The 22,286-nt window shown below is 36.4% G+C and overlaps 1 protein-coding gene across 12 annotated transcripts in view; it reads left to right on the top strand.

Annotated features, from left to right (window-relative positions):
- ablim1b (actin binding LIM protein 1b) overlaps positions 1 to 22,286 on the top strand; it is a 97,780-nt gene that overhangs the window by 54,315 nt on the left and 21,179 nt on the right. For 6 of the 12 annotated variants that reach the window (XM_077200675.1, XM_077200671.1, XM_077200674.1 and 3 more), the window contains exons 3-8: positions 3,352 to 3,535; positions 4,257 to 4,366; positions 8,976 to 9,102; positions 9,285 to 9,378; positions 18,237 to 18,324; positions 19,202 to 19,260. In XM_077200675.1, the coding sequence (XP_077056790.1) occupies positions 3,352 to 3,535; positions 4,257 to 4,366; positions 8,976 to 9,102; positions 9,285 to 9,378; positions 18,237 to 18,324; positions 19,202 to 19,260 (662 nt within the window). Of the gene's footprint in view, positions 1 to 3,351; positions 3,536 to 4,256; positions 4,367 to 8,975; positions 9,103 to 9,284; positions 9,379 to 18,236; positions 18,325 to 19,201; positions 19,261 to 19,758; positions 19,888 to 21,102; positions 21,148 to 22,286 lie in introns of all 12 variants that reach the window. The other 6 variants (XM_077200664.1, XM_077200667.1, XM_077200666.1 and 3 more) reach the window with 2 other exon arrangements.

Here is a 22,286-nt window from a genome sequence, read left to right as displayed (position 1 = left end):
AAAATCTAGCGGTGCGCGTACAGTACGCGTGTACTCTTCTGATGACGAAATTCGCATGTCGCACACTACGCTGACCCTGTGTACGCGTAAAAAGTGAAGTATAATTTTCCCTTTAGTCTTATGCTGTCGGTTGTCATTAATGCTAACACTGAGTTTGGTTAGGTGTGTCTTCCATTAATAAAGTCTTTTAATGTAAATCCTCTTCATTGTGCTCTTTCACACACCACGTTCAGCAAAGCATGACAAAATTAATCAGCTTTTTACTAGAATTTTACTGTTCTAGTTTTGGTGTGGTCTTAAGATCCCAGCTAACGAGAAAAAATTAGGAACGTTTTGCTAATGTTCTCATTAAGTTATAAAAACGTGACTTTTGAATGTTCTCTGAACAGTCTTAAACAAATAGTACCATTTAAAAAAAACTGAAACGTTTCAGAAAATGTTTTTGTGCTAACTTTTGAGAAACTTTTGCTAGAACCTTAGCTAAAGATTTGAGGACGTCCCCTGTTAGATGGGATAGGACAACACAACTTGAAAATATATGATTGCAGACGGCCCAGGATAGTAGTGAAGAGAATGGCAGTTGTTGTGTCCCTGTGGTCTGTAGTTACAAGATGTGCGTTGATCAAAATTAATGTGTATGACATTTTCTAAACTGGCATCCTGGCATTCTGTAGCCTGTCAGTGAAGGTTACCCAAATGCCAGACACAATTTGGGCACTGGCTCTCTATCTCTCTACTGCTAATCACTACTGTCGCCACAGCCTCCTGCTTGTCCCATTTGCCTGTCTGAATGGACCTAATCTTCTCAAACCAGAAGACGGATTCAATGAAGCAAAAGATATGTTATATAATAAATGTGGAGATGGGAGTACAAATAAAATTTTAGATTTGTGATGAAAATGTAAAAAAAAAAATTTAAACAAAATGACAATTTTAAGTCGGTTTATTAATTTGGCAAAGACGGGAATTAATCTACTGAGCTATGTTATCAGTTGTGCAGTATTTGTCTACAGATGTATACATATACTAATTATGTGTTTAATTATTTTTTATTCCTGCAGATGATATTTCTAGTTCTAAAGGTCACACATTCATAAGGTTCATGAGGTATAATGATTCAGAAGGTTGCTCACATGCGCTTTAATGAAAAGATAATAATTAATTAAATAATAAAAATATCAATTCAAATAATTAAAGGGGTCATGACATGAGAAACCAAATTTGCCTTGATCTTTTGGTATATAAGAGGTCTTTGTACCATTAAAACTTCCTGCAAGTTTCATAGCTTAAGACGTCCTCCCCATTATAATCGAACAATTTATTTAATCAAGCTCTAAATACAGCTCGTTGGGGATCCATGGTACGAAGTGACGTCACGGTATGAAGTGACGTCGTTTGCATATGACCACCTCAAGAGCAAGACGACTACGCCTCATTTCGCATCATCGTCGCGCCCACAGGTGTTCAGTCGACATGCAGCGAGTGTGTCTGTTTACGCGATGCCATGCAGATGTGCTGTTCCTGGCTGTGGATAAACAATATCTTTGAATATGCTGCCAAAAGATCCAGACGTCAGGGAAAAATGTTTGCAGTTTATTTTTTGCGGACGTCCCAGTCACGGCAGTGCTAATTTAAGCTGTCTTCTCTACATTTCAAGAATGACTGTTTTGAGAACAAATTGCAGTACGATGCTGGCTTTGCCAGAAAACTTTTGCTTAAAGATCAGGCCGTGCCGACTATTCTAGGCCCAACAACGACGCCGGGTTACAAATGACATTAATTCAAAATAGTTTCACACTTTCCACGTGGACACGGGCTGATCCATTCTTAGTTGTTGTGGTGATGGTTAATTTTCTTCTGATTCCTCATCGGATTCCGGATCAAACATATAGGATTGTATCATTGCAACTGGAGCCATCGATCATCTCGACTCGCACGCAGCAATCGGCAGCACCCGCTACTAATGTAAACATTTCCGCAGAATCCTTACATGTTTTTTTTTAAGGGGCATTAATAATTTATGTGTAAGGACTGACGTTAGCCAATCATAATAGTGGGCGTTAACACTAAACTCTTAAAGGGGAAACACCCCCAAAACAGACTGTTTGAATCAGAGGATGGGAAACCGGGTGGGAAAAGGTTATAAATCACTCAATTTTAAAAGGTTTTTGTCCAAAAAAACTATAGTATAATTGCACCTAAGGGAACATAATAAAACAAAAAAACAAAACCATGTCATGATCCCTTTAAAGAATTTTAGATCACTTATTAAAAAAGGTTTTTTTTTTTTTTTTTACCTGCAAGTCATGTGATCATTAACTGACATCAGAGAACTGTGAACAGGTGAATGTGGTGTTAAATTATTAAATAATATCGGGGTACTTTAAGTAAATATTTTAGCACACTTGGGCCAAACACATTAAGCAGTGGTGTGTGAATGTGGTCTGCATCATATGATGTTCCTTCTTTTGCCCATAATTTCCAAATGTACACTGCATAAAATGGTGAAAAATTGTGGCCCTTATAGTTTTACAGGTCGGAATGTGGGAGGATAGACAGAGAAAAACAGATAGAGAGAGAAAGAAGGACAGAGAGGAAGTGAGAGGAAAGGGGGCTTGTTGAGAAGGGGGTATCGTGTGACGCTAAACAAGCTGTTAAATATCAGTCCCGCCTGCCAAGGAGCTTTCAGACAGATCTGGCATGTGTGACGCTTGCCAAGAGGACACAGACCTAACACACCTATTCATGCAGACCTATATAAAGTGTCTGAACTTGTGCCAGAGTCTTGAAATCATCTTGAAAGCTCAAGAAATCTTCAGCGAACCAAACACACTCTATACGCCTTTGTCCTCAGACAAACAGGCCAAGATAAGCATAAGCCCCCTGACCTTGTGTTTGCTTGTGTAGACTGTTTTGTACTGTAAGATCTCATTATAGTGTCATGAAACGCCCCTGTTTTATCCTGGTCGTTCACACTTCAAATTTGAAAAAGACTCAAGAAAGTATGTAATTTTGGATGCAGCCAATCTCAGACAGATTCGGGGAAGTACCACGAGAGCGATTCGAGAACATGCAGTGCCATCAGCTTTGGCGATATTTTGATGTCATACACCGTTCGGTCTGCTCGAACAGACTTTTTGCTTTTTAAACCATCCACAGAATAAAAACTGTGTTTTTAAAACTGAAAAATAACCACTTTTCCCTTAATAATAAACATAATGAGGGCTATTGTTTCATTCATTGATGACCTGTACATCTGTTAACATTTCAAAAAATGTGTTGTTGGGTTTTATGACCCTTTAAACGATATATTCTAATTTACGATTTCTCTGTTTTTGTATTTACATTCAGTGTGCGGTTGCGACCTGGCTCAAGGTGGTTTCTTCATGAAGAACGGGGAGTATCTATGCACACTGGACTACCAGAGGCTTCATGGCACTCGCTGTAATGGCTGTGGAGACTTTGTTGAAGGAGAGGTGGTCACTGCTCTCGGGAAGACTTACCACCCCACATGTTTTGTTTGCACTGTTTGCAAGTAAGAGTTACAAGCAGGCCCATTTCAGGCCCTATGTTAAAAGATGTATCATTTAACTTTGCGCGTGATGGGAATGACTTTACCAACACACAATTGTTGTTGTTGTTTTTTGAGAAAAATGTTTGTTACATTACAAATGTGTTTTCTATGGAAGCTTGTTTTTTCGCCACAGAATAAAAAAAAAAGTAATTGTGACTTTTATCTCACAATTCTGCCTTTTTTTTCTCACATTTGTGCTTTTTTCTGCGTGATATAGTCACAATTGCGAGTAATTAAGTCAGAATTGTGTGATATTAGGTTGCAATTGTGTGTTATAAAGTCAGAATTGTGAGATATAAACTCTTAATTCTGAGGAAAAAAGTCAGTCTTTTCTTTCCTTATATCTCGCAATTCTGACTTTATGACACGTTATTGTAAGTTTATATCTCGCAATTCTGACTTTATATCACACAATTGCGACTTTATATCACGCAATTCTGACTTTATATCTAAATTCTGAGAAATAAAGAATTGCGAGATGTAAACTCGCAATTGTGAGTTTAAAAATTTGCAATTATCTTTAAATGTTTTATTCTGTGGTGGAAACAAGCTTCCATAGTTTACTGGTACTTTTGATCAATTGAATGATTCCTCCTGAATACAATTAATTTCTTTAAAAAAAATAACTTTTGAGTGGTAGTGTATATGCCTAAATGTCTTCTTCTCATCTATCTTCTTTCAGACGGCCGTTTCCCGCTGGTGATCGAGTCACGTTTAATGGAAAAGACTGTCTCTGCCAGCACTGCGTCCAGCCAGTGTCCCCAACTCCCAAAGACATTAGCACATCTAGCAGTGAGTTTGCTCTCCCACACACATGTGTTATTGCTTAATGGTTATGTTTTAGTGTCCTACTCCGATTTCAGCTTGTCACAATCATCCCCCTTTTATAGATGTGTTAGATTGTGTAGTGTATGCATGTGTTGACATGTCTTATACCCCTCAGGATTCAAGGTCATTGCTCGCTGGAAGCTCACTGTCACTCCATAGAAGCTTCCAGAAGCTAAATGCTTTGTTTTTTCTGAATCTAAATCTACTATTTAGAAAACCAGGAACCATGCTGTGAAGCATTTTGGAAAAACTGAAGTCAAAATTCTCAAAGTAACAGAACTAGTGGCAGTCTTTTTCTTTCGTATTGTGAAATGGACTATTACAAAGGGAAAAAAAGTAAGACGGGGGTGTCTTGGTTCAATCTATCGGTTGTTGATTGGATGGAGGCAGATCTAAAGGCAAACTTGCAGTCCGTTGTAAGAAAGGGATGGGGTTTATGCTGATGAAATGAGAGAAGTCTGTCTTTTAGTTATGACATTTTGATTAAAAAAATGGTGTAAAAACTATTTTTATTTTTTAAATGAAACATGCATGGATGAATTTTTCACAATCAGTTCTAGTATAAAAATTATAGGGTCATTTATCAGAAAATAAATCGGGTACATTTCCATTTCATGCTGAGTTTATCGAAAAATTATGTATTTTCCAATGAATCCATTGGAAATAAAAGTAGGATACATAGTTATTCTACAATTTTAACATTACAATTTTAAGATTTGATGCTTCAAATAGCATAAAAAACAGAATACATTAGAAACTGCATTGCAACAGCTTGGCAACAAGCATAAACAACCTGGCAACTTAGTAGAAATGTTCTATAGACCTTATGTGCCGTTTTTGCGGTAGCTTTGTATATTCGCATTGTTGTCGATAAGTAATTAGCTAGTAAATTGGGTTGACTTACTTATTGCGAGTTAATAAAAGTTATCTGGGGCATTGTAATGCTTGAATCGGATGTCATAAATGTCAGTATTCCGGGAGAGCTGTATCGTTCATTAATCCATAAGATCTTAGCTTCATTCCGTGAAAATACAAACAGGAAGAAAGAATACAATTAGCACAGTGTTGAAAAGGGGCGGGGCTACATAAGGTCTGTAATCCACTCAAAATACATTGGAAACCACATATATTTGTGGTGGCTGTTAGGGTGTTGCTATGTGCTCTACATTATCTACCACAGAGGAATGCCCTGGCAACCATCCACAGCACCCTAGCACTATGATGGCTTTTACACAGGCAAATATTTATTCTGAAATAGCATTTCAATAAGATTCCCTGCTTCTTTTCAGACTCGTCTAGGGTTACTTGAGTTGACAGGTGACCAATTTCTGTGCGGTCAACCAGGGAAAAGCTGATCTCCTTATATATGTTTCTCTCTTTGATTTCTCTCACTCGTTTATCTCACTTAGAGGAAGTTCTTCATCCTCTTCCAGTAGATTAGGGGTCCTCTTGGTGTAATTTAAGCTCTGGGGCCCCCGGAGTCAAGCAGACAGGCACAGAGAATGAGGGAGGCTCAGAGCCAATGAAAAAGCTCAGAGCGCTGCTGTGCCTGCTAGTTGACCCATTCTCTCTCACATGCATTCTCTGACCTTCCGCTTCCTGACACATTCTAGACTGATGGATACTGACAAATTTTGACAGAATGTGCCGATTTCCTGAGGCTCGGGGTTTCCTTATTATAGTAAATGGCTCTAGTCATTAGAATCAAATTGTCATAATGCAGGGAATCATTGTTATGTAACAACATCAGGTGATGGACAATTACAGAAGCAATTTAGAAATGAATAGCTGCTGTGTTGCAGAGGAGCGCATTTATGTAATTGTAAGCATTGCATCATGGGATTGGGTTGATTGAGAAAACATTTTGTAGACTTTTTTGCTGCGGGGGGCAAAAGGGGGCAGGGGGCCTTTCAACAGTTTGAGATGTAATACTTCTATTCAAGGACACATTAATTTGATCAAAAGTGACAGTAAATAAAAACGTTGTTTTTAACAAAAAACATTAAAAATGTTTTAAGCTTTATGTCAATCTTTATGTTTTAAACTTTCTATTCATCAAAGAAGGGAAAAGGGGAAAAAATGTATCTACAAAAATATTAAGCAGCAGAACTGTTTTTAACATTGATAATAATAACAAATGTAAATCAGCATATTAGAAAAATCTGGAATATGTGACACTAAAGACTGGAGTAATGGCTGCTGAAAATTCAGCTTTCTGAATATTTTCAGAAAATTACAGTTATTGTATTTTTTTTTTTTTTTTGTAATATTTTACAATTTTGCTGATATTATTGTATTTTTGATCAAATAAATGCAGCCTTGGTAAGCATAAGAGACTTTCAAAAACATTAAAAACTCTTACTGAGCATATATACATATTATATATACAAATGTATGGTTGCAACAATATTGAAATAGCAGATAACCAAAAACAGTTTATATAAAAAAATGATATAGTACTTTGTCGAAATAAATTAAAGGCAAACACTAAAAAGTAAAATGTATTGTTTTACATGCTGCAAGTGAATTTGGACATCACAACAATGTACAGTGTGAAAAACTAATCTTCATTTTGAGATTTGATGTGAAATTAGAAATTATTAGTGTTTTTGAAGAACAAATGTAAGCATGCATGATGCATAAATATGGTGTTTTAAGATATTAATCAGATAATAGTTGTCATAATCATGCATTTTATTTTGTTTTATACACATGCTCATGATCTTCCCATGTGTCAATGCACTTCCGCTTTCTGTCTTTCTTTCACTCTTTCTCAGTTATCTTTCTCTTCCACCCCTGTTTGTACAAGCATCTGTACACACACACACAGGAACACTGCTGAATATCTCTTTGTGTCATGCTCGGCTGATTATGTCATTCACGAGCTCCAGGAAATGATTTAAGGCTGATGAAAGTCTTTAGCCAGAATAAACGTTTTGTTTTTTGGAAGGCACTGTTTGTTCGAGCAATAGTAGTGCTGCTTTGGCAAACACCACAAAGCTTTTACCACATGACACTTCTAAAAACCTGCACTGATAAACCTCATGTCAGGTGGATTGAACACAGGTCTCTTTGAAACATTCTCTTCTCTTTCTCTTCACACATATTCTTGCACACACTCTCTCTGCGGGTCTGTAGCACACACAGTGCACGTGGAGGTTGAGAAGGCTTAAATGATGCATTAGAGCACTAGATGCAGTGCATTAGATACTCTCCTCACTGTCAATGGATGCCATTGTGCCTGGAGCAACATCAGCAGCGTCTGGGAGCTCCCTACCCCTTCACTTCCGCCCCTGCTTTTTTTAAAAACCTTTTGGGATTTCAGCCAAGGAACATAAATAGAAGATGACAACCCTGAGCTATTTTTATCCCTTAACCTTTTATACACGTTACACATGTATTAACTAAATTCCCTCACATGTGGAAGGAGGATGGAAATGACCTTATTCTTTGAGTCATGCAATATAATGATGATTCACTAATTGATCACTGCATCCATTTTATGGATATTCTTTGCTTGAAATCACTTCTAAAAGCCTGAATAATCAGTGCTGGAGGTTGTAAATCAACAGGCCTCAAACTGAGGGAGAGTTGTTGTTTGGTTAACACTGACATCTAGTGGAGAGAATTGTTTGTGGACCCCAAAAAAGTATTTAAAAATATATGCATGCCATTGCATTGCATTTGCATCTGAATATGCCTGCTTCTTTACTTTGTATCATTGTTGTCATTAACTAAAACTATAAAAATCGGTTTTGATAATTGCATTTATGCTGAAACAAAAATATGAATATTAGATGAAAAACTTAAACTTAAAAAAAAAAACATAATGAAAATTAGAAATGTTACCTTGGCAAGTAACTGTAATAAATACAGCAAGTGTAAGTTGTTGAAGTGATAAAAGTAGTAAAATGAAATAAAAAAATAAATGAAAGCTTCACTCTTCACTTTTCAAGGTTTACGCATATCAGTTAATAGTAAAATTATATCAAATTTAATTGAATAATCCTTAAATATTTTAATTAAATAATCCTTGCATATTTTTTACATGAGGATTATTCAATTTAATTTAATGGAATTTTACTATTAATTGAAATGTGTAAATCTTAACATATATTTATATATTTATATATAGATAGATAGATAGATAGATAGATAGATAGATAGATAGATAGATAGATAGATAATAGCTGGATAGATATTTACACACACACACACACATAAGAATTTAATTTAAAAAAAATGTACATTATATAGTAAATCATAATAGGGAAGAAAAGACTATTGCGACTTTTTATTTTTCATGTCGAATTTTAGCAGTGTATAAATTGTACTGAAAGAACACTATGTAGAGCAGTACATCAAATATCTAATGCTGCTTGTGACTACCAGTCGTGAGTTAATGACTGATAAACTACAGTAAATCATTTTGACTGTTTTTTTTAAAAAAAAGCTCTTTAATATGTCTTGTCCTCTTTCTCATCAAGATGCCATGGGATCTATAAGTGTCATTTTCAGGCTGCTATTCAGTACGTGTGTGTGATCAGGTGGATCTGTGTGTGTTCTCTCACAGACTGTGCAGGATGTGGCAGGGATATAAAGAATGGCCAGGCTCTTCTGGCCTTGGACAGACAGTGGCACCTCGGCTGCTTCAAGTGCAAGGCCTGTGGGAAAGTGCTGAGCGGGGAATACATCAGCAAGTGAGCTATGCCTTCATTAATTTTTATCTTTCGCCATCTCGTGCCTCTATAATTCCCCCTCTCTGATCTGTTCTCTTTTCTAATAGCATTCAATTTTTATCCTGGTTTCATTGAGGTGAAATAGAATACAGTATAAGCATAAATCTCTCTCTCTCTCTTCCTGCTCTACCCTCTCTTTTAAGGGATGGTTCTCCGTACTGCGAGAAAGACTACCAGATCCATTTTGGCGTGCAGTGTGAGGCCTGTCATCAGTTTATCACAGGGAAAGTTTTGGAGGTGAGTTTCGAGTATCCGTATATTGACTGGGAATTATAAATTATAAGGCATTATATCCAATTGTCCAATTTCCAATGTCCAATTTCATAATAATGTATTGTGTATAAAGCAATAGAAATTTTGGATTTTAAATTAGACTTTACTTGGTACCAAGTATTGATTAAACATATAATTTTTAAATTATGTAAAAATTATATATTTTTGTCTATTATTAAAAAATGATTTGTTGACTGTTTAGAGCCAGTAGAACATTTTCATTAGATGTAGTTCTTTAGTTGCTCTGGAGACTTAAAGTAGATCTCATTTATGATTGAAATATTAAATCATAGATGCTTCTCATTCAATTCCTCAGGAGAAATACACTACCGTTACATTTTTTTGTCTCTCTTATGCTCACCAGAGCTGAGTTTATTTGATCAAAAATACAGTAAATACAATAATATTGTAAAATATTTTCACAATTTAAAATAATTGTTGTCTATTTGAATATATTTTCAAATTAAATGTATTCCTTTGATGGAAAGCTGACATTTCAGCATCATTACTTCATTCTTCAGTATCACATGATCCTTCAGAAAATATTATAATATGCTGATTCGGTGCTCAAGAAACATTTATTATCATCAATGTTCAAAACAGTTGTGCTGCTTAGTATGCTTGTTAGAGTATAGAACTATAAAATTAATGTGGATAGTTTAGATCAGATAATTTGGCTTCGGAAGAATTTGATAAGAAACTTTTGAGTTCATATTGAACTCTTGTTTGCAGACTTTGGTATCTTGGGAAATCTAAGTACAGTTTGAAACAGTTTTTTCTGAAAATTTAGAGGAGACGTGTCATTTTTTTACTCAGGAGACAAATCAGAAGAGCAGAAGACTCAATTCGCTCTCAATTTTATCCTATTGCTGTGTAAAAGAAACATTTGAGATAATAATGAGATCACTATTGTGATTTTTCTTGCCTTACGGATATTAACAATATTCTCTTGTGGATTTTTTTTTTCTTTTTCCTGTTCAGTGTTTTATAGTCATGTCAGTGTTTTAGAATCTTACACATCCATTCCCACTAAACATCTGGATCCCCTAAGAGTGAAGTTGTTAGTCTGACTACACACACATCTCAACAATCACGAACACAGCTGAACTTACATCATTGCGCCATTCATCAAACATTTTAAAACTGACACAAACCCACGGGGAATAGAGCAAAGCAGCGCTGATGGGTGGATTCCAAGACCCCACCCAGCTATTGTACGCGGGACGGCCCCGTTGAGGCCGGGCCCCTCTGATAGGGTGGGATTGGAGTGAGATAGAGAGGGGTGGGCTTGTGGGAAATTTAGGAAAATTCTCAAGGAAAGTCAAAGGGGAAACGTAAGGAACTGAAGGGGAATATAGGAATACCCTTGTAAGTTACAAAAGTGATTTTAACTGCAAGGTCGCAGGGCTGGGGTGCCACACGAGCAGCCTGCCAGAGGTAAACTTCCTATACTCTTTCAGTAGATATGGTTAGACATTTCTCTTTTTTTCAAAGCACTTGACAAACATGTTTGCAGTTATGTCATGATGTTTGTTCTGCTCAGTTTTAGGAGCTACATGTAATATAAGCGTGTTAATGGTGTTTATCAACAGAGTGTATATATACTTCAGAGCCTTTTTCTTTGCTGTTTAGGTGATCACGGTCAAGCTTTGTCATCCTGATTATACTGACCTGTCAACAGTCTATTAGTTACTGGTTCTCATCTGTGCTCTATCACACACCGTCTGTTTGCACTTATACACTCAAGTAGACTAGTTGTATTTATGGGGATCTGTGCAGCCACAGATGGTGGAAAGGAAGTGCTCTGGAATCTTATGCATGTGTGACCATAGGAGATCAAAACCAGCTCACCATCTATAAAAATCCAGGCAGATATGTGTAGAATCTCAGAGTAATGTTGAAAGCAACAGATGCCGCTGGTCTGCAGATGGCATCGCGTTTGTGCCAAGGAGGCCATTCAGATTTAATGAGGGACGAATAGCACTTATAAACATTACTGTGGAACGCTGTTATTTTAGCTTAGGTTATGGCTAGAATCGAGACTTTGCAGTCAGCGGTTTGTTTTCTGTGTACTATTAAACAGTTGTGTCGGGAACAGACACTCACACATGCTATTAGATTACTCTGGGCTGTCAGCTACTATATGTCAACCGTGGATAAGTTATTTAACTGCAGTGAAGTTTCACTCTCATTAAACCTCACCAATAAGTGTCTAATGTGACTATCCAGAAATGACAAGTCTGCCGCACCAGCTGGCCCTGCATTATCTCACCACACACATACACACACTTACCCAAAGTGTACCAGACGCCCTGAGGGAAATTGCTCAGAGGTTGGAGTTCTCAGTTGTGCTTAATTTAGGTGACTTTTTCTCAGATTTTTTCCTAAATGAGAAATAAAAATAGATGACAGAGTAGGACTACATAGAAATGATGGCATAGCTCACATAATTTTTTACAGAAGAATTTTATGTGAAGAGTTCTTTGAGCACCAAATCAGATTATTAGAATGATTTCTAAAGGATCGTGTGACACTGAAGACTTACATAATAATGCTGAAAATTCAGCTTTGTCATCACAGGAATAAATTACATTTTACAATATATATATGAATAGAAAATAGTTATTTTAAATTGTAATAATATTTTATGATAGTACTGTTCTTCCTGTATTTTTGATCATGCAAATGCATTCTTGGTGAGCATAAGACACTTTTTAAAAACATTTAAAAATCTTACTTGATCCCAAACTTTTGAGAGATATACCGTAGCATACGTATTAAATGAGCACAATTTATGATCTTTTCTGAACCTTTAGAGACATGAAATTGCAATGGTATATAGGGAATTATCTGAAAAACTCAAGTAAAGTCTTCATTTGGTCTCCATTTCATCTCACATAGCGGTTATATTTAAGACATTTCATTTGTGTTTTTCTTTTTCTTTTGGATGTTCTCTTTTTGTCTTTTTTTTTGCACTCTTTTTTGGAGAGTTTAGTTTTTCTGTTTGCTGTAATAGTGGCCAATATCTCAGCAAACTGCACCTTGTCAGATTCACTTGTCTGACTCTTTCCTCATTGGGCAGGTTTGTAGAGTGAAGTGTTTTAGTTCAGCTGAGGGAGAACATACACAACAATACATATTGTGAGTCTGGAAACACAATACTGGGCTATGTTACTGAATACAGATGAAAATGACTCTTATTGGCACACACACACACACACACACACACACACACACACACACACACACACACACACACACACACACACACACACACACACACACACACACACACACACATTATACATGATAGCACCTTTACTGAAAAGACCAGCAAAAATGTCCATGCTAGAAGACCAGCTGGCTGACTAGTTAAATAAGCTGAACACCAGCTTAACCAGACTAGGAGACCGTTGTACCATACAAGCACCATTTTAGCCAGACTTGGAAACCAACCAGCAAACCTTATGAAACTTCAAACAGAATATGTTTTTGCTGTTAAAAACTTGAGATGCAGGTTGGTGAAAAAGCGCAAGATGCGTTTTTCAAAAGTGAACTACTCTTAACTTGAGCACTGTGTTTTTAGAATGCCGTGTCATGCACGAGACACTGCAAAAGACGCGAGTGCAACGGTTAAAGACCATCTAGCACGTTTACATTGGAAGAAATATAGAAAAGTAGTGCAGTGTAATGGTAAAATGCATTTTGTGTGAAAGGCCACTTAAGCTGATTTAATCTTTTCAGTATGGTGCTTTTGATGCACACATAAAAAATTTTTAGGCATACATTTATGATTTATGCATTTGAATAGCATATAAAATTTCCATCAATTTGGATTACACACATCAACTAACTAATAAAGTTAATGTGATGTATATTTGTCAGTCATACATTAATGAAACAGAAAATATTTCTGCACTAAAATTATGGCATAGTTTACTTTACTTTGATTTAATTTAAATAATCATATTTTCAAAATGCATTATTTCAAATAGCTTAGAATCACCATAAATCTGTTAATTGTGAAAACCAATTTTTAACAGTTTATTTAACAGTATTCAATTAGTTAAATGTATGAGATACCTGGTCCTGTACATAACAATTGGATTTATTGATGATAAATATATAAACCTGGTGTGTATTTATTAGTACTATTAATGACATTTTTCTTAAACGTTTCATTTTTTTATGACTGACAAATGTGATGTTAGTTTGTTAAAACTGTGTAATCCAAATGGATGGAACTTTTATATGCAATTCAAATACATAAATCTTACATTTACACCTATATTTTCTTTTTTAGTGCTGCTAGATTAATAAAGTATTACTGGTTAAGATGGATAAACAACACACATTTTTTTGTTTTTGTTATAACAACTTAAAATTTGTTAAAGGATTAGTTCACCCAAAAATGAAAATTATGTCATTAATGACTCACCCTCATGTCGTTCCAAGCCTGTAAGACCTCCGTTCATCTTCAGAACACAGTTTAAGATATTTTAGATTCAGTCCGAGAGTTTTTTATCCCTCCATTGAAAATGTATGAACGGTATACTGTCCTTGTCCAGAAAGGCAATAAAGACATCATCAAAGTAGTCCATGTGACCTCAGTGGGTTAGTTGGAATTTTTTGAAGCATCGAAAATACATTTTGTTCCAAAAATAACAAAAACGACGACTTTATTCAGCATTGTATTGTCTTCCGGTTCTGTTGTCAATCCGCGTTCATGAGTCCGCTGGCGTAAGACGAGCTGACGTGTTATCTGGTGCGCCCGAGCTTCGTTTACAGTCTGAGGGAGACGCACGCTGTAAACAAAACAATCTTTGCAAACATGTCTAAGGATTTTGACACAGGGGAAGACTTGCATTTTTTTTTAACCAGACATATTTATTTGAACCCGAATACACGGACGCACCAGATAACACGTCACCAGCCTCTTACGTCAGCAGCGTCACTGCGGACTCGTGAACGCGGATTGACAACAGAACCGGAAGAGAATACAATGCTGAATAAAGTCATCGTTTTATTGTTATTTTTGGAACAAAATGTATTTTCGATGCTTCAAAAAATTCTAACTAACCCACTGAGGTCACATGGACTACTTTGATGATGTCTTTATTGCCTTTCTGGACAAGGACAGTATACCGTTCATACATTTTCAGTGGAGAGACAGAAAACTCTCGGACTAAATCTAAAATATCCTAAACTGTGTTCCGAAGATGAACGGAGGTCTTACGGGCTTGGAACGACATGAGGGTGAGTCAATAATGACATAATTTTCATTTTTGGGTGAACTAACCCTTTAAGTTAAATTAACTGAACAGAACCAAAGTTAACTAAACTTAATATTTTAAGTCAAGCACGAACACATACTTTTTTAAGTTGAAACAACACATTGTTTCTTACTTTAATGTTGAATTTTAAGAATTGTTTTGTGATAGATAATCACAGCAATATTTTTTTTTACAATGAACCTAGTAAAGTCAGTCACACATCAACATCCAATGCATGCATCTAAAATAATAGTTCTATATCCAAGCACTTTCTCTCTTTCTTTCTCCTTTGCGTCCCCCAGTCGTTATTCCCCTTGCTGTTTTTCTCTTTATCCCTGTGTCCCTCCCTCTCTCTGGCTCTGTCTTCTGTCCACACCCCTCCATCTGGGCTGAAGTAGAGGCGTGGACTGTTCTTGGCCCCAGAGTTCGATGCTCTATGTTTTCTGTGTTTGCTTCTTGTGATGCAATAGGAAGTGACTGGCAGCCATTTTTCTCAGACAGAGCGCTACTCAGAGATGTAGAGTAGAACATGTTGTCACTCTGGTTTGTTGACTGGAAAACTGTTGCATGGTCCTGTTGCCATGGAAAGGAGACCTGGGAGCCGAGGGGTCACATCTGTGTGAAATCATGCGTTTCAGCTGTATTGCCTCATAGTTCAAGACAGCCGAGGACCATGGGATGTTTCCCCTCAGAGGAGCCAAGTGGGGAACTCCCTCTTCAGCGTGCAGAACTCCAGCTGATAGAGGAACAACAAAACAATTGAATTGTATGCCTGTATGAGAAGCAAGATTAACAAAGCTTTAGGTTTTTTGGTGCAGTATACCTCCTGTGAACGTATGATGTGAATTTCACAGATTAAAAGAGCAAATCTTTTGAGTGGGAATTAACAATTTCACTCATGTCTTTCCAAGCCTTTTTTATTGGTATTTTTTCTATGAAACAGAGGGAGATATTTTGGTGAGGGGGATGGTTTGGCAACACTTTGTTAAGCTCCAAAATGCACCATAAAAATTTTATATAAGAAGTCCAACGCTATATTCCAATAATCCAATTTGTCTGAAGTCAATAAATATCTGTGTGATAAAAGATGGTAATTTAATTTGTAAATTATGAAATATTGGGTCAGTATCATTTGGCCATGAGAAATGCCAGAATCAATGACGTTTGGTGTCAAAATAGATCCACTGCTAATTCACTTTCATTATATGAAAAAGACAGTTCAGAATATCCTTTAAACAATTTCTTTTGTGTGTGTGTGTGTGTGTGTGTGTGTGTGTGTGTGTGTGTGTGTGTGTGTGTGTGTGTGTGTGTGTGTGTGTGTGTGTGTGTGTGTGTGTGTGTGTGTGTGTGTTCCACAGAAGAAATAAAGGTTTTGAATAACATGAGCTTCAGTAAATGATATAAACAGTATATATATATATATATATATATATATATAGAGAGAGAGAGAGAGAGAGAGAGAGAGAGAGAGTATTTGGCGTAAACTATGCTTTTAAGGATTGAAAATAATAAAGAAAGAGAGAAAAAAATAACAGATAAGGTAATCAAAAGGGGAAAAAGTGTTGGCTCAAAAAAAGAGTATTTAAAGGAGGTTTTGAAGGAGAGAGAGAGAAAGAGAGATGTCAGAACTGCAGGGCTCATCAGCATTCCCTGAGCTAACTGAAAGCAGCAGAATGATGAAACAGTACTGCAGATGACTTACAGCTGTGCGCTACATGACCTAGAGTGAAGATCTCACACACACACACACATACACACACACACACACACACACACATTTACAATCATAAGAATATTATGTGGAATGTACTCTAACTTGAGCTATGACTGGTATACTGTATACACCACCATTCAAACGTTCAGGGCTGGTAAAATTGTATTTAATGTTTTTGAAATATGTCTCCTGTGCTCCCTAAGGCTGCATTTATTTGATTGAAAATACAGTAAAAACAGAAATATTTTGAAATATTATTACAGTTTAATTGTATTAATTTAAAGGTGCATTGTGTAATATTTATGTGGATCTGTTGACAGAAATGCAATATTATACAAAACTATGTTTTCTGATTTGCTGCTGATTTACAAAAAAATATTTTGTAAAATTATAAATGTCTTTACTGCACTTATGATACAATTGAATGCATCCTTGCTTAATAAAAGTATTAAAGGGTTAGTTCACCCAAAAATTTAAATTCTCTCATTATTTACTTACCCTCTTCTCGTTCCAAACCCGTAAGACTTTTGTTCATCTTCAGAATACAAATGAAGATATTTTTAATGAAATCTGAGAGATTTCTGTCCCTCTTTATACAGTCTACACAACTACCACTTTCAAACCACAGAAAGGTAAAGACATCATTAAAGTAATCCATGTGACTCCAGTGGTTTAACTTCATTTTTATAAAATTACGTGAGTGCTTTGTTTGAGCAAAAAAAACAACAACATAATTTACCACTTTTTTTACAAAATATTAATCTACAAAACACGAGAGCAACATGACGCATGCGTGTTGTGTTACCGCGAGAGCAGACGTTGTTATGTGAACGCATGTTGGAGATTAATATTTTGTAAATAAAGTGGTAAATCATGTTTATTTACAAAGAACTTGTGTTGCTTCATAAAATTGAGGTTAAACCCCTGGAATTACAATGATTACTTTAATGATGTCTTTACTACCTATCCTACAAGCGTAAGTAGTTGTGTAGTTCGGTTAATGGAGGGACAGAAAGCTCTCAGATTTCATAAAAAAGATCTTCATTTGTGTTCTGAAGATAACTGAAAGTCTTAGTAAAGTCTGAGTAATTAATGACAGAATTTTCATTTTTGGGTGAACTAACATAAAAAATAATCTAACCGACCCCAACATTTTGAACAGTAGTGTATATCTGCCACTATCTGAAACCCCTAAATCTTAAGAGCGGCTCCATGTGATCATGCCCAGTGATCATTTTTCAATGTTTCTGCTTGTGGTTGAGAATGACCTTCCAGAAGTGAAAAGACTGACAGACTGCAGTGTTTCTCAGCCCATCCAGCTCCCTAGTGAACCGCCCAGCTCTCCAATATCAGCATTCCAGCTCATAGCTGTGGCTGACGGACCGTGTTGCGGTGGTTAGCGCACGTGCATCTGAAATGTTGAGCAGGGTGATATCCTGTATGTAACATTACAAAGTTGTCTAAAACTATCAAAAAAAATCTTTATTTATACATTAATGTGTATGTCAAGCCAGCATGTGTATGTGTGAAATTGTGAATATCTTTATTCTGGTATTGTTCTCTTGACCTGGAAGCATCCGGAGGTCAGGAGGGTATTTTTGTGTGGCAGGGTAAGGTAATATGGGATAGTGTGCTGTGCAAACAGTGAGATCTTAACAGAGCTTCATTCATTGAGAACACACACACACGCCTTCTTTTAAAATAAGTGAAGTGCAATGAAATGACAGCACACCCCACAGACTGTTTCGCTTTGCCACGGATGTTAAGGAATATGTATTCCAGTCTGTTTTGCCCAGTGCTGTGTCTCACTGAATATTGACCTTTGCCCCTCACAGGCAGGAGATAAGCACTACCATCCAAGCTGTGCACGATGCAGCAGGTGCAGTCAAATGTTCACGGAGGGAGAGGAGATGTACCTACAGGGTGAGCACAGAACTTTAATGCTACATTTAGCACAGAGGATTGAAGCATTGCTGGAACTTCCCATGAAAAATCTACAAAATTACCATTGAAACTCTTGGAACTAAATATTATATGAGGGGGTTTATTTTCTGTTTGTTGTTATTTTCTGTTCATTGTTTATTGCCACAATTTGGGACATGTCTAAATATAGCTGACTTTGTTACAGTAAAAAATAAATTAATTAAAATAAGATAGTAGTTATATATTTAAATGTCCCATGTATTTAGGAAAAATGTTCTTATGTTAACTGGTAACAGGGTTGAAAGTCAAACTAAGTTGGTTTTATTTAATTTTCATTGTTAATTTTTTCTTTCCTTTTTCTTTTTTTTTCTTTTTTTTTGCAAACCTGTTGCCATATTTTGGAGCGTCTAAATATAACTGATTTTGTTATTTTAGCTACATAAAATAAAATAGTAATTCATATATTTATTTTCCCAATAAATTAAGGAAAAACATTTATTTGATAGTTTTTCTTATGCCAACTTTGGTAATAGGGTTGAAAGTCGAGCTGTGTTTATTTTCTGTTCATTGTTCAAGGGTTTTGTATTTTTTTGCACCTGTTGCCATAATTCTGTCTGAATACTTATTTTGATGTTTTAATAAAAAATATATAAAATAAAATAGTATTATTCCCCATAAATTGAGGCAAAATGTTTGTTTGATCTTTTGGTAACAGTGTTGACTGGTTGAGCTGGATGAATGAGGTCACACTACAATGTGTACACAAATTAGGAAAATGTGTTGGAATGTTCCATTTGTAATATGGGGACAATCATGTGGTAATATAATTCTGATATACCCCACCCTCATATTTTGTCTTGATTTCTATCTCCCAAAGGTTCTACGGTATGGCATCCAGACTGTAAGAACAACAGTAGAGTGGAAGAGAAGTACAGAGTGAGTAGGCCTATCTATCTTTCTGAACACTGTCAGTCAGCCAGCCACTTAATCAGCCCAGTCTCTCTCTCTCTCTCTCTCTCTCTCTCTCTCTCTCTCTCTCTCTCTCTCTCTCTCTCTCTCTCTCTCTCTCTCTCTCTCTCTCTCTCTCTCTCTCTCTCTCTCTCTCTCTCTCTCTCTCTCTCTCTCTCTCTCTCTATCTCTCTATCTCTCTATCTCTCTCTCTCTCTCTCTCTCTCTCTCTCTGGAAGAGAAAACTTTGCTGAGCGTCTCCCTCATGTTGTTCCCAGAAACAACATCTACATCCCAGAAACAACAGTCTACGAACCCCTGGGAAATGTTTGAGTTTGAAATGCACACATTCTTTTCAAAACTTCCTCCAGTGACTCCAAGGTTAAAATTAAGGCTCAGTTGCTCTTGCTGAAGCGTTACGTCTCTATGTATGTGTGTGTTTGTCAGTGAGTATTTTGTCCATTCTGTTGTGATTCTCCTCCTTAGGCAGCTTGGCAACATCCTAAAGGAAAACCCAGTCCGTTTGATATCTTTTACCCCCAGTCTCAGATTCAGAGCCGGGGCCCAGGTGGCTCTCTGTCTCAGCTGGGCCGGCGTCCCCTGGGCAGTTGTGAGGTTTGCAGTCTTCTGCTCTGCACTCCCTCCAAACTGCAATGCTTTCAGCTAACACAGCTCCCTCCAACCGTCCTGCTTTACTCCGAAGCAAGACTCGAACTGCTGTGTGTTTTATTAGCCTCATATTAGTTAACTTGCACTACCAGTCAAAAGTTTGGTATAATTCACTTTTTGTAATGTTTTTGAAGGAAGTCTCTCATGCTTACAAAGGCTGGGTTTATGTGAACAAAAATACAGTAAAATGGTAAAATTGTGAAGTATCAATAGAATTTAAATGAACAATTTTCTATTTTAATGTATTTTCAAACGCACTTTATTCCTTTGATGGAAAACCTGAATTTTCAGCATCATTACTCCAGTCTTCAGTGTCACATGATCCTTCAGAAATCATTCTAATATGATGATTTCTTATCATTATCAATGTTGAAAACAGAGCTTAATATTTTAGTGGAAACCGGGATACTACCTCTCAAAAGTTTGAGGGTAAGTAAAATGGGGGGAAAAAGAAGAAGTGAATAGTTTTATTAAGAAAGGGTGCATTGAATTGATCAAAAGTGACACTAAAGATATTTGTAGTTACAAAAAAATACTGTTTTAAATGAATGCGGTTCTTTTGAACTTTCTATTCATCTAAGAATCCTGATTAAAAATGGGCCATGGTTTCCACAAAAAATATAAAGTAATTGAACACCGATAATAATTGTGTCACTGAAGGCTGGAGTTATTGCTGCTGAAAATTCATCTTTTCCATCAAAGGAATACATTTAATTTGAAAATACATTAAAATAGAAAACAGTTCTTAAAAATTTTAATAATATTTCATAATATCGCTGTTTTTACTGTATTTTGATCAAATGAATGCAGCCTTGATGAGAATAAGAGACTTCTTTCAAAAACATGAAAAATATATTCCAAAATGTTGACTGGTAGTGTATACAACCCTCAGCCAGAGTGAACCACCACACATAAGAATATGCTTGCTCTCTCCTGCTGCAAGTTAGGTTATAATCCTCATGGAGTTGTTGTAAATTCACAAAAATAACCTTACATCCCTGAAAAAAACCTGAAATTAGGATCTGCCCGCATGCATAGGATAGCAAGCAAGGCTGCGAGTAGATGACTATGAATGTGCTTGAGTTAGATGGCCGCTGGCTAAGGTGAACGATTCAAGTGTTTTGTTGAGTGTGATGTCATATCCTTTTCCTCCCTTCACAGCCCCTCCCACCCTCAGTAACCTCTCTCCACCAATCAGAAAGGCAGGTACTGTATTCTGCTTCTGGCAGCAGAGTGGGGGAACCCCGAATGTGTTTCACAGCTCTTGCGTTTGCAGTCACCCGCCAGAAGAGGGTTTTCTGCCCTCGCCAACTTCACCTTAACTGCCTGTGTGTGAATCATTATGCTTTTCACCGCTGCAGGCATGTGGCTCAAGCCCTTCTGGGCTCCATTCACCATTGCAGGAATGACGGCTGTTTGACTCTTCATGCAGAACGGTCTCAGATATGAGCTCAGCTCACCATTTAGCATAACTGGCCTCTCAAATGAAATACTGTTCCTAAAGGTCGTCCAATTCGGGTGTTTTTGGGGTCATTTCACCAAGAGTCATATCTGAGGGTTTGGCTGCAATAGCTGCACTGATTGTATGATATGAAACCGAATACATTTTGGGAAGGCTTGCATTGGAGTGTGAGGCAATATGAGCTGGAAATCCAGTGGTTTTGTAATTTGTGCTGAATGAAACTCAAGAATGTGCCTACTTCACCCCAAAATAAAAATGTTGTTATCATTTTCTCTCGTCATTCATACTCATCTCCTTTGAAAACCTGTACAACTTCCTTTGTGAAAAAGAAGTGCGCTTAATTGTGCTTAATTTATAAATCTGGATATTTAAAAAAAACTGTACTTGCAGATATTATATATTAAATATATATATATATATATATATATATATATATATATATATATATTAATGAAATAAAAGGCCACATAAAGAGTACACTTTCATTATTTTGTTTCTTAACACACTTAACACAAAAAGTGCACTTTTATAATAATGTGAAAATAAAGGTTTTACATTTTAAATCAGTTTTAATAATCTATTGTCATGTTTTAAAGAAGTACACTTATTTTAATGTGCAACATATTAAAGGATTAGTTCACTTTTTAAAAAACTTTTCCTGATAATTTACTCACCCCCATGTCATCCAAGATGTCGATGTCTTTCTTTCTTCAGTCGAAAAGAAATTAAGATTTTTGATGAAAACATTCTAGTATTTTTCTCCATATAATGGACTTCACATGGGCACCAAACAATCCAAGGTCCAAATGACAGTTTCAGTGCAGCTTCAAATGGCTTTAAACGACACCAGACGATGAATAAGGGTCTTATCTAGCGAAACGAT

Source organism: Siphateles boraxobius, unplaced genomic scaffold (assembly GCF_051911475.1).
Source record: "Siphateles boraxobius isolate OS27281-9 unplaced genomic scaffold, OSU_SipBor_1 46, whole genome shotgun sequence".
NCBI classification, from domain to species: domain Eukaryota; kingdom Metazoa; phylum Chordata; class Actinopteri; order Cypriniformes; family Leuciscidae; genus Siphateles; species Siphateles boraxobius.
Note: the sequence above shows the minus strand (reverse complement) of the source record. Positions and strands in the feature narration are given on the sequence as shown.